The sequence below is a fragment of the Cynocephalus volans genome, chromosome 1 (assembly GCF_027409185.1).
Source record: "Cynocephalus volans isolate mCynVol1 chromosome 1, mCynVol1.pri, whole genome shotgun sequence".
NCBI classification, from domain to species: domain Eukaryota; kingdom Metazoa; phylum Chordata; class Mammalia; order Dermoptera; family Cynocephalidae; genus Cynocephalus; species Cynocephalus volans.
In genome coordinates, this window is record NC_084460.1 from 282,855,171 (window position 1) to 282,872,446 (window position 17,276).

Genomic DNA, 17,276 nt, shown 5'->3' on the forward strand with positions numbered 1-17,276 from the left:
ATCCAAGTGGTATGTTTCTTTCTCCTCTCCAACCCAAAAGAGAAGTCTTGTCAGGAACGCTCACTTGACTTAAGGGTAGGGGCCCACTGCAGTACTCCACACCACAAAGCCACAGTGATCCTCACACAGTCTACACTTTTATTTCCCCAGAAAGTCCCTTTCCCTCACTATAGCTGGCACTAAATCACAAGACCAGTATGAAATAAGTTAGGGAAAAGAGATACGTCTTGTTTCCCTCTGAACTAGTCTTTGGGAGGGATGTGACCAGAACTTTTGTCACCATGCCATGGTCTGGGGCTTGGTGTCTTCAGAGGCTTCTTCCTGTCCCTGCTGCTGCAGCTGCCACATGTCAGCATACACCCCACCTTGGGCCAACAGAGCCTCGTGCCTAGGGCACGGAGAAAAGTGTAAGCCCCAACCATCAGTTTTGCCCCAAGGGTCCTTGACACCAGCTCACAGAGAGGATAGAGGAGATGGGAAAGGGGGAGCCCCTCCAGAAGGCCCTGGGACTTCACAACCTTTTCTTGAAGGTCCCAATTCAGAGGCACTGCCTGGTTGATCCTGTCTCTTACCGTCCTCTCTCTACAATGCAGCCATCCTTGATGACGAGGATCTGGTCAGCACTGACCACAGTTGAGAGCCTGAAAAGTCAGAGGCCAGTTGCCTACTACACCATCAAAAGTGGGTCCACACTGCCAGCTTCCCCAGCCCCATAGTTCTGTACCTGTGGGCCACTACAATGGTGGTACGGTTGGCACAGACTTTGGCCAGAGAAGCCTGAATGGCCCTCTCGTTAGATGTATCCAACGCCGATGTTGCCTGCAGAGAGGGTCTGCGTAAAACTGCCCCTGCTACTCAAAACCCCCAATGGAAGGAGGATGAAGACTGCTAGCTGAGGCCTCCCTCAGGAATGAAAAAGAAGCTTGTTTGGGCTTGAGAACTGTAAATTAGTGTTTTTGTGAAACATGGATTCATGATATCTATCTTAGTTGGGAAACAGTGCCCAGCAGGAATGGCTTGGGCACAGACAGGGGAGGAAGGAGGGGAGAAGGCTGCCCAGGGCCTCACCTCATCCAGCAGAATGATGTCCGGAGCCTTGAGAATGGTGCGGGCAATGGCAACACGCTGCTTCTCCCCTCCGCTCAGCTTTAGTCCTCGCTCGCCCACCTGAGTCTCATACCCTGTGGATATTGCCCACCTCCCTCAAGTCACATGTAATAAACTTGGTTTCTGTGACCAAATGGGCAAGGAAGAGATGGGACAGGGGGCAGAGGGATTAACAAGACTACACTAGGCAGGGGATGGGACTCTCTGCAGAGGAACCTCACCTTCAGGAAAAGCCATAATGGCATCATGGATGCCTGCAGCCTGGGCAGCAGCCTCCACCTCGTCCTTCCCAGCTGTGACACGGCCATAGCGGATATTGTTGTAAATGGTGTCATTGAAGAGGACAGTGTCCTGGGGCACGACTCCAATGTGAGACCGGAGAGAGATTTGGGTCACCTGGGGCCAAAAGACCAGAAGCCCTACCCTGTGAGGTGCCCCCAGGCCTGGGAGGTAGGATGGACTGGTGGGAAGTACATTGGAGAGAGGCCCTAGGAAAGAATCCTGCCGCTACAACCCCAAATTTTGGCTGCAGGGGAAAATCACTCAACCTCTGAGTCTGTTTCCCCATCTATAAAAAAAATATATACTTTTTCTACCTGCTTCACAGGATTGCGGCAGAAAATCTCTGTATGTCAAATGACACCATACAAATCATCCTCATGACCACTTTACTTGTGTGACTGTAGGTCATATGGTGCTGGAAAGGCCCCTGTTTTTTGCAGAGGTTGACATCTCCTTCTACTCCCTCTGGATGCCCAGGCTTTGCTATTCTTTCCCACATACTCCCCTAGATTACAGTCTGCTCCCAAGCAACCTTACTTGTGAAATGTCCTGTCCATCTATTCGGATGCAGCCAGAACTGATGTCATAGAAGCGAAACAGCAGGCGCAAAATTGTGCTCTTCCCTGCCCCAGATGGGCCCACCTGTTGCATTAGAAATGGAGGGGGAAAATTCTCAGGCCCACTGGCTTCTAAGGTTCTCTCTTCAAGAGGCTACCAATGTCTATGGAAGCTACAACATTCAATCCTGTTGCCCATCATGACAGGGCTCTCTGACACCACAGCCTGGGTCACAAGCCACCTTGAGCATTGAATGAGGGAAGCTTGAGGAGTCTGGGCCAGGTGGCTGGGTCTCCTCTCACCAGGGCCAGTGTCTGTCCAGGCATCACGGTGAAGGACACGTCCTGCAGGGTCTCCCGCCTGCTAAGAAGGGTGGTCATGATCAAGAGGCTCCTTCCATCACCAGAGCTACTACTAAGCCTGGACCCTCCCCTGCCCAGGCTCTCTTCCCAGGTGCTGGTGGGCTGAGGAGCAGACATTCAGAACAGGATGAGAGACAGGAAGACAGTGCGCAAATGTACAACGGAAAGGAAAGAAGGCAGAAGGGGAGGGCTCACCCATCGATGTAGTTGAAGTGTACATTCTCAAACTCAATGCGGCCCTGGTGAAAGCGAAGGGGCCCTGCTCCAGGAAAGTCCTTCACCTGGAAGAGTGCCACCAACGCTGCTGCTGTTACAGGCCTGGTACACTCCAGACACAAGAAACACCAGTCCCAAACCTATCTCCTCTCTCTCCACTCACTTCTGTCTCCTCTTTTAGCAGGTCAAACATGTTCTCCATGTCGATGAAGTTGGTCTGGATCATTCTGCAAGAAGGGTGCTGGTTGGGTATCCTCGGAGTAAATGGGAAACAACAATGCACCCCAGACACATGAGGGCCAGGGATCAGGTTACCTGTAGTAGGTGCCAAACCAATTGAGGGGCATATACAGCTGGATGATGTAGGTGCCAAAGAGAACAAAGTCCCCAACCTGTGGAGATCCAGGGAAGCCAACTGCATCATAGGGGACCTGCAGGCTGCTCTTCCTGTCACCCTGTCTAAATTGGTGCCCACCCAGGAGCCTGGTGGCACAGAAACAGGCCCCAGGCCCCTCTTCCCTGTCCCCCACCTTCCATGATTCTGCCTCACCTGTAGCTTCTGCTCAGTGACAAAGTATGCACAGAGCAGGGAGCCAGCAAGGAGCCCGAATCCAATCACCAGGTTCTGGGTCTGATTTAGTAAAACCAGTGAAGCGCTTGATTTCCACTCCAAACTCTGAGGGCAGTAACACAGGAGAGAGGAATGTTCCATACACACTGAGCATCCCCAAGTCCAAACCTGGGCCCAGGCACCTTTTAGCTCAGCGCCTGAATACTACTCCTCTCGGCCCTGGCAATGCCACCAGCCAGCTCATTGCTGTCAGGGGGCCTCAAACTAGCACCCTCACCTGATACTTGATGATGGCCTCTCGATAGCATTCCACCTCATAGCTCTCGGCGCTGTAATACTTCACCTGATGAATTCAAACCAACACTGTTCCACACAGGCACAGCACAGGGCACCGGATCATTCCCTCCACATTCCGATCCTTCTTTCCTGATTTCAAACATCACACACAAATATCCCCCTGTCCCCCCAGCTCCTCTCCAGCCCCAGCGGTCCCAGACACACTGCTCCACATCTTTGCAGCTCACACCACGGCCACCAAGGCCTCTGTTACCGTCTCGAAGTTTAGCAGAGAGTCCACTGCTCGTGCCCGTGTAGCATTCTCCTGTGTGTTCATAGCACGGCGAAACTTGGCTCTCCACTCAGTGACCACAATGGTTAAGGCTTAAGAGTGACAGGAGGAGGGGGAGACAGAATAAGACATCATCCCCAAAAGCAGAGACAAAGAGTGAATTTCCACTACCTGCCACACACACACTAAACCTGTGCTAGAGGCCAGGGACCCAAATTTTAGAGGGAGAAAGACTTAGGCTCACTAAGGGAAGCTATGTCCAAGTCATCTCTGCAGCCTATACAAAGCCTCTTGTGTAGAAAATGCTTTCTGTGAACAAATGAAGGCAAACTGCCTTTTGTTACACAAATGAGCCTTCTTCTTGGCCTGCAAGTGGGGACCTCATGTGACAAAGATGCCCTTCCCCAGCCCTCCACCCAGGTTGAGCTAAGGTTCAACTAGACAGAGGAGGAGACCCACCCATCATGCTGGGAGCAGCAGGAGCCTATTCAAATCCACAAATATACAGCCTCCCAAAAGTAGGTCACCGGAGTGGGGCAGTGAGCATGCCAAGGGAGTCCCTGGATAGTTCAGGCAGATGGTTTCCCTGAGCAGCACTCACTGAGGTAAAGACTCATGCACAGGAACACAATGAGACCAAACCAGGCGTTAAAGAACATGCTGAAGTAGATGATGCCGATGATGATGTCAGCCAGCGTGGGTAGGATGCTGAATACCAGGTAGCTAGGAGGGCAAGTCAAGTGATAAAGAAAGGTTTAGGGGGTTAGGCCCCACAACCCCACTTCTAGGAGTTTCAGTGCAGTGTTTTGTTTTCAACATCAACAGATGGGAATCAATCTAAATTGTTTCCACTCTCAAGAGGTGGATGGCTAAACCATAGCATGCCCAAACTACCGAATTCTCTGTATCAATTATAACAAATGAAGGAGATCTGCATGCACAGATGAAAAGATATCTCCATAATGTTTTGTTGATATAGCAACTCTGAGAATGACAACTACGTCATGATATCATTTGTCTTAAGAAAACTCTCCATATACATTAGTTCTGCAAGTCTGCACATATACATGTAAAAATGCAAAAAAGCAGAACTCAACATACTAAACAGAGCAGGAAGCTTTGGAGAAGTGACGTTCAAAAAAGATTTGTTTTCTGCATTAAGTTACTACATGAAAACATGTTAATTATCCTATAGTTAAAAAAAAGCCCACACCAAGGTTGGAGGGGCAGCTCTTCAGGTGGGGTCTGTTCTCCTGACAGTACCTTCATCCCTGCTTCTCTAGCCCCACCCTCCCACACATCCTTTCCACTGGCACGGCACCTGAGCAGATCTGTGACACTGGACGTGCCCCGGTCCACGACCCGCAGCACCTCCCCAGTGCGGCGGCCCAGGTGCCAGCGCAGTGAGAGCTCGTGCAGGTGGGAAAAGAGGCGCAGCTGCACCTGCCGCGAAGTGAACTGCTGCACCCGGATCCACAGGAATGTGCGCAGGTTGCTCACAAAGCCTGGGGGGAGCCAGGGGAGACCTCAATAGGGCTTGGGGGCTGAGGGATGTCAGCCCAGCACCAAGATGTGAAAGGTCTGAGGGGTCTGGGGGATGAATACTGGAAAAGGAATGAGGTGAGGAAATGTCTGTGGGAGGCACCAGCACCAACTACAGTGAGTGTAGAGTCCCTCATACCTGTACTGCCAATGCTACCCCCCTGGAGGAACTTAAGGAAGACATAGGTGGTAACAGTCCAGGCCAGGGAGCTCCAAGGTGCCTTCTCGGTCAGCAAGTTCACTGTGGAGAAAACAAGTCAGAGCCCACTTGTGGTACCCAGTACTCCTTTCAAACAAAACAGCCCCAGGAACCAGCCACAGCCTCTTTCTGATCACCAGGCTCCCAACTCTGTCCCACCTCCCTAGGTAAATGCTGCCCCAGCCCCCAGGCCAATGAAGGACCAACATGCTGAGCTGGCACTCATCCTCCTCACCAATGTCCCTATAGAAGATGGGGACCAACAGATTGAGTGCCCGGTCCAACCCCATGAGTCCCAGGCAGATGAGCACAACCAGCTGCAGAGCTGGACTCTTCCGAGGCCACAGGTAGCCACTCAGTAGGTGGAGCTTCCTGCCAAGGTCTTGCCAGGTAGACCGTTGGTCTGTTGACCGAACCTAGGATGGTGAAACACATACGGGAGGGGAGCTCAGAAACCAAAATTAAGTGCACTAGCCAGTAACCCTCTAGGTAAAAATGTAGGGGGTTACAGCTCCGGGATCACAGACCCACAAGTGATCCCTGAAGGGGTCAGAAAAACAATAGAAATTTACACTGAGATTTGAGAAAGAATTTACTGTGGGGGAAGGAATGACGACAGGGAATGAAATTAAGATAGACCCTGGGATTCAGAAACTTAGGTGTACCTGGTTCCTTTCTACATCTGGGTCCTCATCATGAACCTGCAAGGTGTAGGACTGGGGACGAAGACCAGGGGCCCAAAGCCCCAGAACAAACAGCCCTCCAGAGACCACATACCGCAGCACCCACAGGCTAAACTGAACCTAGAATGAAACACATGTGGGGAGATTATCAAAGAGGGGTCAAAATTCCATTCCATTGCTACTCATAACAGGGGTGGGGACTGGTGCAGGGAGCACACCCAAGTCCTCAGGGGCCCAGAACCTAGTAAGCTTAAAAAAAAAAAAAAAAGAAAAAAGAAACCCACAATGACTCAGCAAAGACACGCCCTACCAGCTATCAGCTCCCAGCAGGTGACGGCTCCTCCCTTCTTTCTTTTCTTAGAGGCATCCCAAAGCATGGCCAGACGTGTAAGTACTTCTTCCTAAGCCACCATCAATGCTTCCCCTCTCCCCGCAAGGTCCCTCACCTGCTGGCCCAAGTCCGCTCTTGCCCACCACCACTGCGGGCTGTTCCAAGATACCAGGGCCAAGTTCTCGGCTGCAAACGCCACAGTCCAGAGGATCAGGAGACCCGGGCTGTGCCTGAATTTGATCCAGACGCCCATTGCCAGATTCTGCCGTGCCTGTCTGCGTTCCAACAAGAGCAGCCACAGCCCACAGGCGCTGGCCAGACTCTCCAGTACAGAGGCCACCAGTAGGTAGCTTGGCAGCGGGTTCCCCCGGGCAGTGCCCACCCGGCCGGCCAGGCCAGCCATGGGCAGCGCCACCTGAAGTATGGCCAGAAGCAGCTGCAGCCCGTAGGGAGCGACGAGAGGGCCGGCCCCCAAAGACAGCGCCTGTATGTCAGTGGGCAACTCTCGACGCTGGCAGGGAAAAGCCAGCACCAATGCCAGAGCCCCCAGGGCCATCAGCGTCGAGGGCACGAGCGTGAAGAAGAAGCAGGGACTCAGGCCATCTTGTGTCCAGGCCGGACTCACGGGCCCTTCAGCCTCGCAGTAGTTGCCCACAGTCACCATAGCAATGTGTGGCCGCTGGCCGAGGCTGCGGGCACTGCGGAACCGGAGAACGAGACAGGCCGCTCAGAGAGGGACGCGGATGCCGGGGGCTCTCGGTTCATGGAGCGGCCGGACGCTAAGTTGCGGGAATCGCGGGGAGAGACGCACGTGGACCCCGCCACACCGCTCACTCGCTTCGCGCACGCGCCGCCGCCGCGCACTCACGCAAAGCACGTACGCCGTCGCCGCCTGTCCCGCGCCACTCGCGGCCCTGGACCCTCAGGCCAAGTCCAAGCCCACAGGAATGTTCAGGGTCTGCCTCGCGCAGCAGTAAGGCAGCAGCCGCGCCCACCAGGCCCGCCTCCATCCCCTATTCTAAGGCCCCATTGGCCAAGTGTCTCCAGAGGGGCGGAGGAAAGGGTGCAAGCGAAGAAGGAAAAACAGCTGCTGAGCCGCCTTGGTCACGTGCTCAGGGCGGGAAATCTGACTACTGGTATGGCTGGAGACTTTGACCTCCCGGGAAGTGTAGGTCGGAAACGGCTCTTCCGCTAACCGGCTAGCTCAGAATATCCAAGCGACGGCACAGTCTTGTTTTCCTCCAGATCCCTGCCCCCGGTCCCCAGGCACCTGGGGGTATCACACGCACTCCACTCCTCTTGTTCCCAGGATCCCAGCCGCACGAGACAACAAGCCGCGACCTGGTCAAAGTCCCTTCTTTATTAAGGGTTACCAAGCTGTACACGGTCCCCACCCCGTTCCGCTGTGACTTTGGCAGCACAGTTCGCCACTCTCCCACAGCGTACCAGAGCTGAGTGAGGGGTGGGGCAGAGGGTAGGAGCTGAGTCCCAGCATGCAATGCGGCAGCCCAAGGCCTTGGGCGAGGTCATGGCTCCTCTATCCCCTTCTAGGGGACAGCGGGATGTGCGCCAGAGCTTTCTTGCTGGGACGTAGACAGCCAAAGTCACACTCCAGCCCTGTCTGTCCCATATGCAGGTGGGGTGGGGAAGTACAATAAGCAGCAATGGGGGCCCAGAAAGGTCTCAGTCTCCCAGGGGTCCATCTCAAAAGTTGGAGAGGGCAGCAAAAAAATTCCATCCTGTGCCTGCAATTTAGAAACCACCCTTCTTAGTGTCAAAAGATAGCTTGAGGGAAGCTGGGAGCTAGAGCCTCCACCCCAACGCAAAGCAAAAGCTGAACAGAAGGGCAGCAAGCAAACAGAACCGGAAGCACGGCCACACACATGCCAGTGATGTGCAGGAAGCAGAAGAGAGGTGAGCTGGCTGCAGCACTGGGCGAGAACTGGGGGTGAGGTAAGGGCCACAGCCTGAGCTGCTCATCTATTCAGGGGTGGGGGGTGCGGGGGGGTAGGCTACAGGTGTTGAGGGTCCAAACCCAACTTCCCACTCCACAGTTGGCACAGGTTCTCCCTCCTTGGCAGCTTCTGTGGTAGGCGACCCTCTGGAGACTTGCAGGGGTGGGTGCAAAGGCGGCAGTACTGGGGCTGGGCTGGGGACCTGTTTCTAGCACCACACTCTGAGCCAAGGGGGTCCTGGGTATAAAGCTAGAGTCCTGTGTGCCCCTGGTTTCCAGGCCTCAAATTCCTCTTCTGGGGCTGTGGCAGGCCCAGTGTTGACACCTCCCTTGGCCAGGCACAGACACACAAACACCACACACGTGGAGCCAGGCAGCACTCAGAGGAGCCCTCCATGGCAGGCAGATGGGATGGCAGGGCAGCAGTGTCCTCCATCCTGGGGTATAGGGACACTCCTCAGCCTTGTCTATACCTGTGGAGAGAAAATGGTTGGTAGCAGAGATAGTCTTCAGCTGTCTGCTTGCCCCACTGAAGCCTAGAGATAAAGGAGAAGGAAAGCTTGATTCTTGGGGAGGTAAACAAAGGAAAACTTAAGCCCTGAACTTCAGAGCAGTTAAGGAAAGAAAGAGGAGTGTACTTTGGAGAGGAGGGGCAGTGTATCTCTGCATGGGGGCAGGGCACCTTCCTTCAGCTTCCCTGAGAAGTTGTCACCTTGGCCTGGAAGTTACTGCTACTGGCAGTTGTTCTCGGGCCGAGAGCCCTTACCTTGTGTACCTGAGGAGGAAGCTCATCCTCTGAGCCCTCCTCGGGCACGGGCTCAGGGTGCCTTGATGCTGACTGCCCATCTTCAGCCCATCCTCCAAGCGGCAGCCGAGAGAAGTGAGAGGGAGCCCGGGGTACTGTGCCAGGATCTAAAAAGACAAGAAAGCACACTCTTAGAAAGAACACAAACAGAAATGAGAAAAGGGTTCGAGGGCTGCTCGGGGAGTTAGTCTCTTTGTGCCCAGTACCTCAGAGCTCTTTCCTCCCCTAGAGAGGCCCTGGAAGAACCACCCTTCCCTGCAGGCTCTGTTTCCTCCTGTATTCCCATTGGATACCTGTGATGCCCCCGTAGCGCCTCTGGAAGCCCCCGTGCAAGGCAGTGGTCTCAGGCGCTCCAGGCCGGGGTGCAGCACAGGGATAGCTGGCAGAGCGAGGGATAGGTTGGGAGGCCCGGGCACCCTCTCCCCCCTCTTCAGGGGCGCTCTCCCCACTCTCATCACTCTCCCGGCGGTGCCACACATGCCGCTCCGGTTCAGCCTGGGCCTGCTGCTTGTGAAGCTAGAGAAGTGGGGGGCTCATTAGTTGGGGACAGAAGGATGTCTAAAACAGCTGCCCCCAACCATGGCATCGGCCAGTTCCCACTTAGACCCTCTCACTTAGAATCCTTGAGCCACAGCACATGTCTTGTTAAGAGCGTGTAACATGTCTGATACTTTATAGTTTACGTTCCCAGCAGATCCCTGGAAGAAGCCTGTGTGTAGATTGTAATGGCCCTCATTTTGCCTATTCATTTGACCCAAGAACAAATTGATTAAGGGCCTAAGTGCCAGGCACTTAGGTGCTGGGGATACAGCAGTGAATAAAAGAGACAAAAATGTCAGCCCTTGTGGGGCCTAGACTGGTGGTGGTGGTGGTGACAGACAATAAACAAATAAGGAAAGAGTACAGTATGTCAGATGGTGCTAAGTACTATGAAGAAAAATCAAACAGGAAGATTCAGGAGAGTGGGCAAGGAGGCATTTTACCAAGGGTGGTCAGAGGAAGTATGAGGGAAAAGGTAACAGCAGAGAAATGAATAAAGAGAAGAGCCATCTGGATATCTTAGGGAAGTAGATTCTAGGCAGGGGAAACCACAAGTGTGTGAAGTCCCTGGATGAGAGTACACTTGAGCAAAAAGGATATTAAGAGGGTTTATATGGGAATGGAGATCGCATAGCAGGTAAATGGAGCAGAGAAGGGATTGGAATCCATGTCTTGCTGCTCTGCATCTAAAACCTTCTATTCTGTTTTCTAGCTGCCCACTCACCTGGTGCATATAGAGGGCATGCAGGCTCATCTCAGTGGACGCGTATTCTGACAGCACCAGGCTCTGCAGCTGTCCTTCCCACACACTGCTCCCAGAGCTGGCTGTCCTGGCATCCACCCTGTTCCTCCCAGCACAGAGACAGCAGTTGTCAATATTTCTGAGCCCCACACAAGTTGCTGGAGGCCAGTGCTGTGCCCTCCCATCTTGCCCCATCTCTACTCACCCAGAGCCTGTCATGGTGCTGGGGGCCCGGCCTGTGGGGGCCTGGCCAGGCTGCAGAGGGGAAAAGGAGCGCAGGGCAGAGGCAACTTCAGCCCTGTGTCTGGAGCTCTGTAGGTCTCTGGGCAGTGGGGGGCCCCGGCAGAATGAGCCAGCTACCACATTTGCAATAAGGCTCAGGGGCTATGAAAGAAAGGTGTGGGTAAAATTTTCAGGACAGGAGAGAGGCTTCCGGGTCCCCTCGTATTCTATACCTCAGGATCCAATGGCACAGACTGAAGACAGAATGAAACCTTCTACCCCATACCCAGTCCTCAACTCCCACCTCCCAGAGTCCACTCTGCCCATCATCTCCCAGTCCCGAGGAACACACCTCAGACTCAGATTGTAAGGACTGGATGGACGTAAAGAGGGCATTTTCAGGGAGCAGACCCCCTTGTGCAAGGCCAGCAGCTGCTCCATCCCGCTGAACTTGCTCCTTGAGGAAGCCTAGGAAGGCTGTGCTTTCACGTGGTGGCTGCCAGCCAGGGTTGGTGATGGCAAAGTGCATAAGTGACAACTCTGTCTTCCCATCCTCAGCTTGCTGGTACACTGAGGCCTCTGTCTGCCCACCAGATAGCCACTGCACAAGGGAGACTGAAGTAAACAGGACTGCCCTCTTACAGGAACCTTTCCTGCTAAGGGAAGGCTTTGCCCCTGGAGGACAGAGACCACAATACATTGTTGTATCCTGTCCAAGGGCCCTGGTACACACCCCAGGAGTGGCCACATGCTGGGCCAATTGCCTGTGTTGTGTCTTTCTCAAGGCAGTTTGGCAAAACCTGCAAATTAGGGCTGAAATTCAGCCCACGGTCCTAGTTGACAAGTAGTGTGTCCCTGGTACAGAGTGCCCAGAGGCAGGGCTGCCTTTTTGTGACTTGTTGGCTTAGAGGGGTGCCTTTTCACAGTCTGCCCGAAGACACTATATGTGCCAGCATCGTCCCTGGTGACCTGCCACCCTCCCCTCCCGGTACCTGGGGATGACCATGCTGACGAACATCCATCTGAGCAAATGAGCAGGTGTCTCCAACACCAACAACCTCCACGGTGAAATTGCGGAAGAAGTCTATGATCTCCAAGGCCCTTGGGCGCAGGCAGAAGATGAGGATGAGGGGTGTTACAATGGGGCTCAATAACTCCTCCAAGATGAATACCTAAAATGGAGGGGACCAAGGTCACAAAGAGCAGGAGGGAACCCAGCCCTCATCACCAAGCTACCAGCCAGTCTCTAGCAGGCCCTAACTCCAACTCCACTCACTGCCTTGTACTGGAAGAGCTGGGCAAACTCGTCCCGGGTCTGCGAGCGGTGGGCATTACCCTGCCAGTGGTCAGGCATGTAGTGGATGTGAGCGAGGATCACGCGGAGCAGCTGCTCAGGGCAGAACACCATGTGCTGGTCCGGGATAAAGGACCTAGTGGGATCAGAGTCATGGTGAGATGTAAACCTTGCCTGGGAATGCTAGTCTGCTTGCTCCCACCTGCTGCCCTGGCCCACCTGCACACGGTCACGGTGACCCCCAGGAGTGTGACGGTGGTGAGGACGTGTTCCACAGCCAACACATCTTCGTCATAGATGGTGAGGGCAATAAGCACAGCCAGGATGGAGCCAGCGAAGAAGGCGCCATTCTTGGCCAGCAGTGTCAGCAGAGGTGACAAGAAGCAATTCATGTACTTGGAGGCAGGCTTGTAGCCGCGGTTGAGGCGAGACTGCAGCTCGTGCTCCAGCTCATTGAAGTGGCGGAGGTAGCAGCGGCCGTAGAGTGACCAGCAGCGTGCTCCCAGGGCCCCTGGTTCCCGCTTCAGCACCTCAGCATAGCTGAAGAAGGCATAGAGGATCTGCCAGATGAGGATGAGAGGGCACAGCAGGAAGTTGGCGATGCCAATCCACAAGATGCGGTTGCTGAGGCGCTGAGCCAACTCTAGCCGTTGCCCCCCACGTTTGTACTCAGCCTTGAGGCTCCATTCATTAAGAAACAGAGAGCCAGGTCCCCAGAAGAGGATCAGCTCAAAGTTGTACTTGAGGCCGCGGGTGAAGAAGACGGCCTCCCCGAGGCCAGGCAGGCGGAAGCGCAGAGGCAGGAGGGATTTGTTAACCAGTGCCACCATGTAGTTCTGGAAACGGAGGATGCGGTGGTAGATGTCCAACTCTGTCAGCTCACGTTTGTGGATGCAGATCTGGTGCTCTTTCTGGGTCTGCACAATCCGGGCCTGCACTTCCTGCCATGTGCAGTATGGAAGGGCAGACTGCAGGGTGGGGAAGAGACAAGGTACAGAAGGTAGGGTTGTTGCCTTGATCCCTTACCCTGCATTAGATATGATGCTCAGGGGTCATGTGCTTGGCTGAGTGGAACCTTTAAGTAAATGCTCCCACCTTCCCTCCCAATGACAGATAAGGACACCTGCTGCCCAGGAATACACCCCATCCCTCCCAAGACCTCTTAGGCTGTGGTGCTAACTGCCCAGCATCCCAGTCTTACCATGGGGATGCGCAGAGCATGCAGGTAGAAGGAGTGGATCTCCCAATAGCAGCAAATATTATAGATGAACTTGATAAGCCGGTGGATCCAGAAGACCCCAGCAATAACCAGGATAGTGATAAGGGAGCCATTTTCCTGAATCCTGGTAGGGAAAAAGAAGGGGAGGAGGAGTGGTCCTTGAGGAAGGAGTCTTGGCAAACATGCTGCTATCCTGAAGGATTCTGTTACGCTGACCCTGAGTCTGTTTCTGGGGTAAGAGCTGCTGCCTCATACTCCACTCCATTTCCAGCTGCTAGCACTATAGGCTCCAGTGTCCTCTGACCTGCAGCCCTTACCTGGCACTACAGACTTGGGCAGGCAAAAAGGCGTCTGGCAGAGTGACCTTGACAGGCTCGGTAGGGTGAAGACTGTGGTTCACCATCTTGTTGGCAAATAGGATGTCGTAGTCCACACAGCTGACCAGGAAGGTGGTGAAGGCAACCACAAAGAGGAACTGCCTGGAGAGTTGGAAAATGGGGGTGCAGTTTGAGAGTCAGAGGAGCACCAGTGAAATAAAGTGGGAAAAGAGAAGAGTCTGGAAGCAGCAGAACAAGACTGGGGAAATGGAAGGGGCTGGAGAATTCCCAGTGGGCTCTCTGTACCGCTCAGCTCCAAATCAGCTCCTATTTTTTGCTCTTAGCCTCAGGTGCCACAGAATCAGTCTGCTTTCCTCACTTCATGGTAATCTCTGCCACCACCACCAGACTCTTTCAAAGGTTTCATGATTGTGGTATCTCCTATATCCAGTCCCTGATTTCCTTCTGAGATAGAAGCTAGAAGCCCTCTGGGTATTTGAACTCTCTTCTTATTTTTATTTATTTATTTTTTTAAAAAGATGACCGGTAAGGGGATCTCAACCCTTGGCTTGGTGTTGTCAGCACCATGCTCAGCCAGTGAGCCAACCGGCCATCCCTATATAGGATCTGAACCCATGGCCTTGGTGTTATCAGCACCGCACTCTCCCAAGTGAGCCACGGGCCGGCCCTGAACTCTCTTCTTATTAAGGGAGAGCTTCCCAACCCCTTCCGGCTTCTCCCTCCTGGAAGGCTCGCTGCCCAGCAGCAGGCCTAAGGTGTAACCAAGGCAGAGCAGAGGTGCTCAAGTAAGGGGCTGGCATCTCTGAGACTTCCTGACTGAACAATGCACATTTCATGGGAGCTCTGATGAAATGATCAAGGTCTGAGTTATTTTCATGGGAGAGATAGGACTTGGAAAGCTTTTCTTACATGGAAGGTGGAGGTTTAAGTTTTGGAGTCACACCCAGTCCCTGACAGTTTGTAGAGTTTTGAGCCTGAGGTTGAGTTGGATTGGCCAGGGGTGTGCACAAGGAAAGGAAAGACTAAGATGTATTCCTTTACCACATCACCCATCTCTTCTTATACTTACATGAGCTCAAAGATCTCTCCGATAAGCATACACGTAAAGCCATTCTTCTGGTGCAGATTATAAACGTGTAATTGTTAAGAGAAAGTGGTCAGTAAAGATAGCAGTTAAGAGCACAGACTTTGGTGTCGCACACCTGAGCTTAAGTCCTGGCTCTGTGACTTTCTAGCTGTGTGACTTTGGCCAGGTTACTTAACTTCTCTAAGCTTTTGTTCACAGTGGTAAATTAGGAATAATAACACCTGTCTCAGGATTATTAGGTCTGAGATAATGCATATAAAGTACTTAACACAGAGTTGACACAAAATGAATCAAAAGACATTAATTATTACAATTATTAACATCCCATCAAAAAGGAGGATCACCTTTAGAAAGGTTCCTTATAAATTAACACCACAAACTGCACATAACTCTCAGTAAATGTGGAGTATCACTGTTTTTAACAATCATTATTTCACCATCCTCTTTCAGCCTCAGGATGACCTCTATTCCTCCTTCCAGGGATTACAGTCAAACTCACCCCAACTTCCCATTAGGGACTTTGCTTAGAGAGGGGCTAAAGGTCCCAGAGCTCCAACACAGAGAGACACAAAGGATATTCGAGAGAAGAAGAGGTCAAGGTTTTCGATGTGGTGCCAAGGTGCTGTGGGCACAGGAGCAGAAATGTCAGAGCCTTGAAGGAACAAAAGCCCCTCACTCCCTCAGTACACCTCCACCAACTGTCCCCCATGCCCCAGCTCTGCCTGTCACATTCAAGAACTCACACTTGCTCCCCTCAGCAACGTGCACCAACAGGTCCTCCTCCCCAGGGGGTGAATCGCTGTAGGAGGCCTCTAGGCGCTGGTATTCAGTGTCAAACTGCGCCATCACCACCGCCCCCTGTCCACCTTGCCCACCTGCCAGTGGTAAGGAAGAAGAGACCTTGGTTCAGACCCAGGTGCTGCCCACCTGCTACCCTGCCTACGAGGCTAGGAGTGAGAAAGAATCCTTGGGCTTTGTCTCCATTAACAGCCTCCTTGACTCAAAGGCAGAGAAGTAAGGAAATCAGTAAGCTCAGGGCTTAGGAGTCCTTAACTCTGGTCAGTCTTTCCCAGAGCCCTTACTGGGTATCTACTGAGGTCCTCCTGGCCTGAAGCCAGAATCTGCCCCGGGGGGGCGGGGGGGGGGCGGGACTGTTTCACCTGCTAGTCAATGGAGAGAAGAGTCCCTCCCCTTGCCCCTCCTGGAAACCTTGGTATCCCAAGAGACTAGCAAGCTTTAAAGCACCTTGTAAACAAAGGTTTGAGATAAGCACATGGCCCTACCAGCTCCATGGACAGTGTCTGCTCCACTCCAGCCCTCGAAGCCCTGGCTCTGCAGCTGCTGGAGGAGAAAGCATCAGACTCCAGAGAGTGGGAAGGGGAGACAGAAAGGAACCCACCATCACCTCCACCCAAACCCGACTAAGAGGAGGCCAAACATGGGGCAGGGAGGCTGCAGTGGGGAAGAGGCACCCTTCCACCCGAGGGCTATGAGCACTTCCCCTAGCTATACTATACAGGGCCATTTGTTCAGGATCCCAAGAAGTAACTTACTGACCCTGCAGAGACTGAGTCAGTACAAGCCTGAGGCCAGCTGACCCCTCTGGATGGTTTCTCCATTGCCCCACATCAGCCTCAGAAATTAGACATGCCTCTTAGGGTTCACAGAGCACCCAAAGAGAGTCTTTTCAGAAGAGGACCTTTCTGGTCAACCCCGTCCCCTGCTTCCTTAGCACCGAAGACTCAGCAGGCAGGCATAGCTTCTGGATGGGAAATGGTGACCGGGTCAGTGTAGACCACTGATCCTGGGTAAATTAGGGGGTTCCCTATGTCCCTGGAGCTAGGCATGGTCGAGGTGGTACTCACCCAGTCAGTGCAGACCCTGGGGACCGTGGATCTCGGCCCAGCCAGGCCCCGGTGGGATTCCCTGGGTTAGTGAGAGCCCTGCCCCTCAAGGGAGTTACCACTCACCGGGTCAGTATGGACCCAGGGCCCATGGAGCCCAGGCCAGCCGGGCCTGGCCTCAGGGGTTCCTGCGGATGCTGGAGGGGTCGAGCCAGTCCTATAGCTGATACCCCGGGTGGGCTGGGTTGCCTCCCCACACCCAGCGGCCGCGACCCGAGCCCTGCGCGCCCCAGGGCCGCTCGGCCCCAGGCCAAGGGCTCGGCTCCCAACACCGGACGACCTCGCGCGCACCCTCGCTGCCCGCGCGCGCCCGCTATCAAAACATTCCGGCTGCGCGCCCCCACCCCGCCCGCGGTGTCCCTTCCCCCGTTACCCGCCGCGAGCTCACTTAGGGTTCCGCGCGCAGCCCTTGCCAGGTCTGGCCTGGGTCCTGGGATTCCAATTACTGGTCTCACGTTTCACCTCAGGAACCGCGGCCGGGGCAATTCCCGGGGCTCTGTCGGCGCCGCGCTGCGCGGCTCGGCTCGGTCCGACCCGGAGCGCTAGGCCGGGAGCCTGCCACTCACTGTCACCCGCAGGCAGCCTGGCCAATGAGCATAGGGAGTGGAGACAGGATGGCCATTTCTCGGCCCTGGGGGCGGGACTAAAGGCTCGAGGCGGGTCTTGGTGAGTCAGAAGACCAATCATATGCTCTACGTGGGGCGGGGCCCAGGTGCGGGTGGCGCTGTTTGTCCTCTTGGCTATTCCGTAGT

The 17,276-nt window shown here is 54.0% G+C and overlaps 2 protein-coding genes across 7 annotated transcripts; both read right to left on the reverse strand.

Annotated features, from left to right (window-relative positions):
• Positions 1-121: 121 nt before the first annotated feature.
• ABCB6 (ATP binding cassette subfamily B member 6 (LAN blood group)) lies at positions 122-7,474 on the reverse strand. Of its 2 annotated transcripts, none has more exons than XM_063078165.1 (19): positions 6,535-7,474; positions 6,071-6,208; positions 5,641-5,821; positions 5,346-5,447; positions 4,986-5,169; positions 4,266-4,387; positions 3,647-3,756; positions 3,374-3,439; positions 3,076-3,201; positions 2,841-2,917; positions 2,689-2,752; positions 2,505-2,590; positions 2,250-2,310; positions 1,927-2,031; positions 1,329-1,503; positions 1,069-1,181; positions 725-819; positions 573-641; positions 122-388 (listed from the first exon to the last, which is right to left on the reverse strand). In XM_063078165.1, exons 1-19 carry the CDS (start codon positions 7,081-7,083, stop codon positions 277-279), a joined length of 2,535 nt encoding a protein of 844 aa, XP_062934235.1. In that variant the 5' UTR covers positions 7,084-7,474; the 3' UTR covers positions 122-276. The 2 variants fall into 2 exon arrangements, with proteins under 2 accessions (XP_062934235.1, XP_062934243.1); XM_063078173.1 differs by having other exon boundaries at positions 2,250-2,307; positions 6,535-7,473.
• A 284-nt stretch (positions 7,475-7,758) lies between these two features.
• ATG9A (autophagy related 9A) lies at positions 7,759-17,068 on the reverse strand. 5 transcript variants are annotated; one of them, XM_063078196.1, is made up of 16 exons: positions 16,913-17,068; positions 15,904-15,958; positions 15,364-15,495; positions 15,199-15,242; positions 14,603-14,667; positions 13,513-13,674; positions 13,178-13,319; positions 12,196-12,944; positions 11,959-12,112; positions 11,675-11,854; positions 11,035-11,283; positions 10,666-10,844; positions 10,443-10,560; positions 9,472-9,694; positions 9,140-9,285; positions 7,759-8,846 (listed from the first exon to the last, which is right to left on the reverse strand). In XM_063078196.1, the coding sequence occupies exons 3-16, from the start codon at positions 15,464-15,466 to the stop codon at positions 8,841-8,843; spliced, it is 2,520 nt and encodes an 839-aa protein (XP_062934266.1). In that variant the 5' UTR covers positions 15,467-15,495; positions 15,904-15,958; positions 16,913-17,068; the 3' UTR covers positions 7,759-8,840. The 5 variants fall into 5 exon arrangements, with proteins under 5 accessions (XP_062934266.1, XP_062934257.1, XP_062934285.1 ...); XM_063078187.1 differs by having other exon boundaries at positions 15,904-15,961; XM_063078215.1 differs by lacking the exon at positions 16,913-17,068 and adding an exon at positions 16,591-16,815.
• Between the last annotated feature and the right edge of the window lie 208 nt (positions 17,069-17,276).

Excerpts from the sequence above, each read along its gene's own strand:
- ABCB6 (XM_063078165.1), bottom strand. The coding sequence starts at position 7,083 with ATGGTGACTGTGGGCAACTACTGCGAGGCTGAAGGGCCCGTGAGTCCG. Across the intron at positions 5,448-5,640 it reads CATCTTCTATAGGGACATTG|TGAACTTGCTGACCGAGAAG; the intron begins GTGAGGAGGATG and ends TTTTCTCCACAG. Across the intron at positions 1,504-1,926 it reads ATGGACAGGACATTTCACAA|GTGACCCAAATCTCTCTCCG; the intron begins GTAAGGTTGCTT and ends TTTTGGCCCCAG.
- ATG9A (XM_063078224.1), bottom strand. The coding sequence starts at position 15,466 with ATGGCGCAGTTTGACACTGAATACCAGCGCCTAGAGGCCTCCTACAGC. Across the intron at positions 15,243-15,363 it reads CGTTGCTGAGGGGAGCAAGT|CACCTTGGCACCACATCGAA; the intron begins GTGAGTTCTTGA and ends CTGTGCCCACAG. Across the intron at positions 12,945-13,177 it reads ATGCTCTGCGCATCCCCATG|TCTGCCCTTCCATACTGCAC; the intron begins GTAAGACTGGGA and ends CCCACCCTGCAG.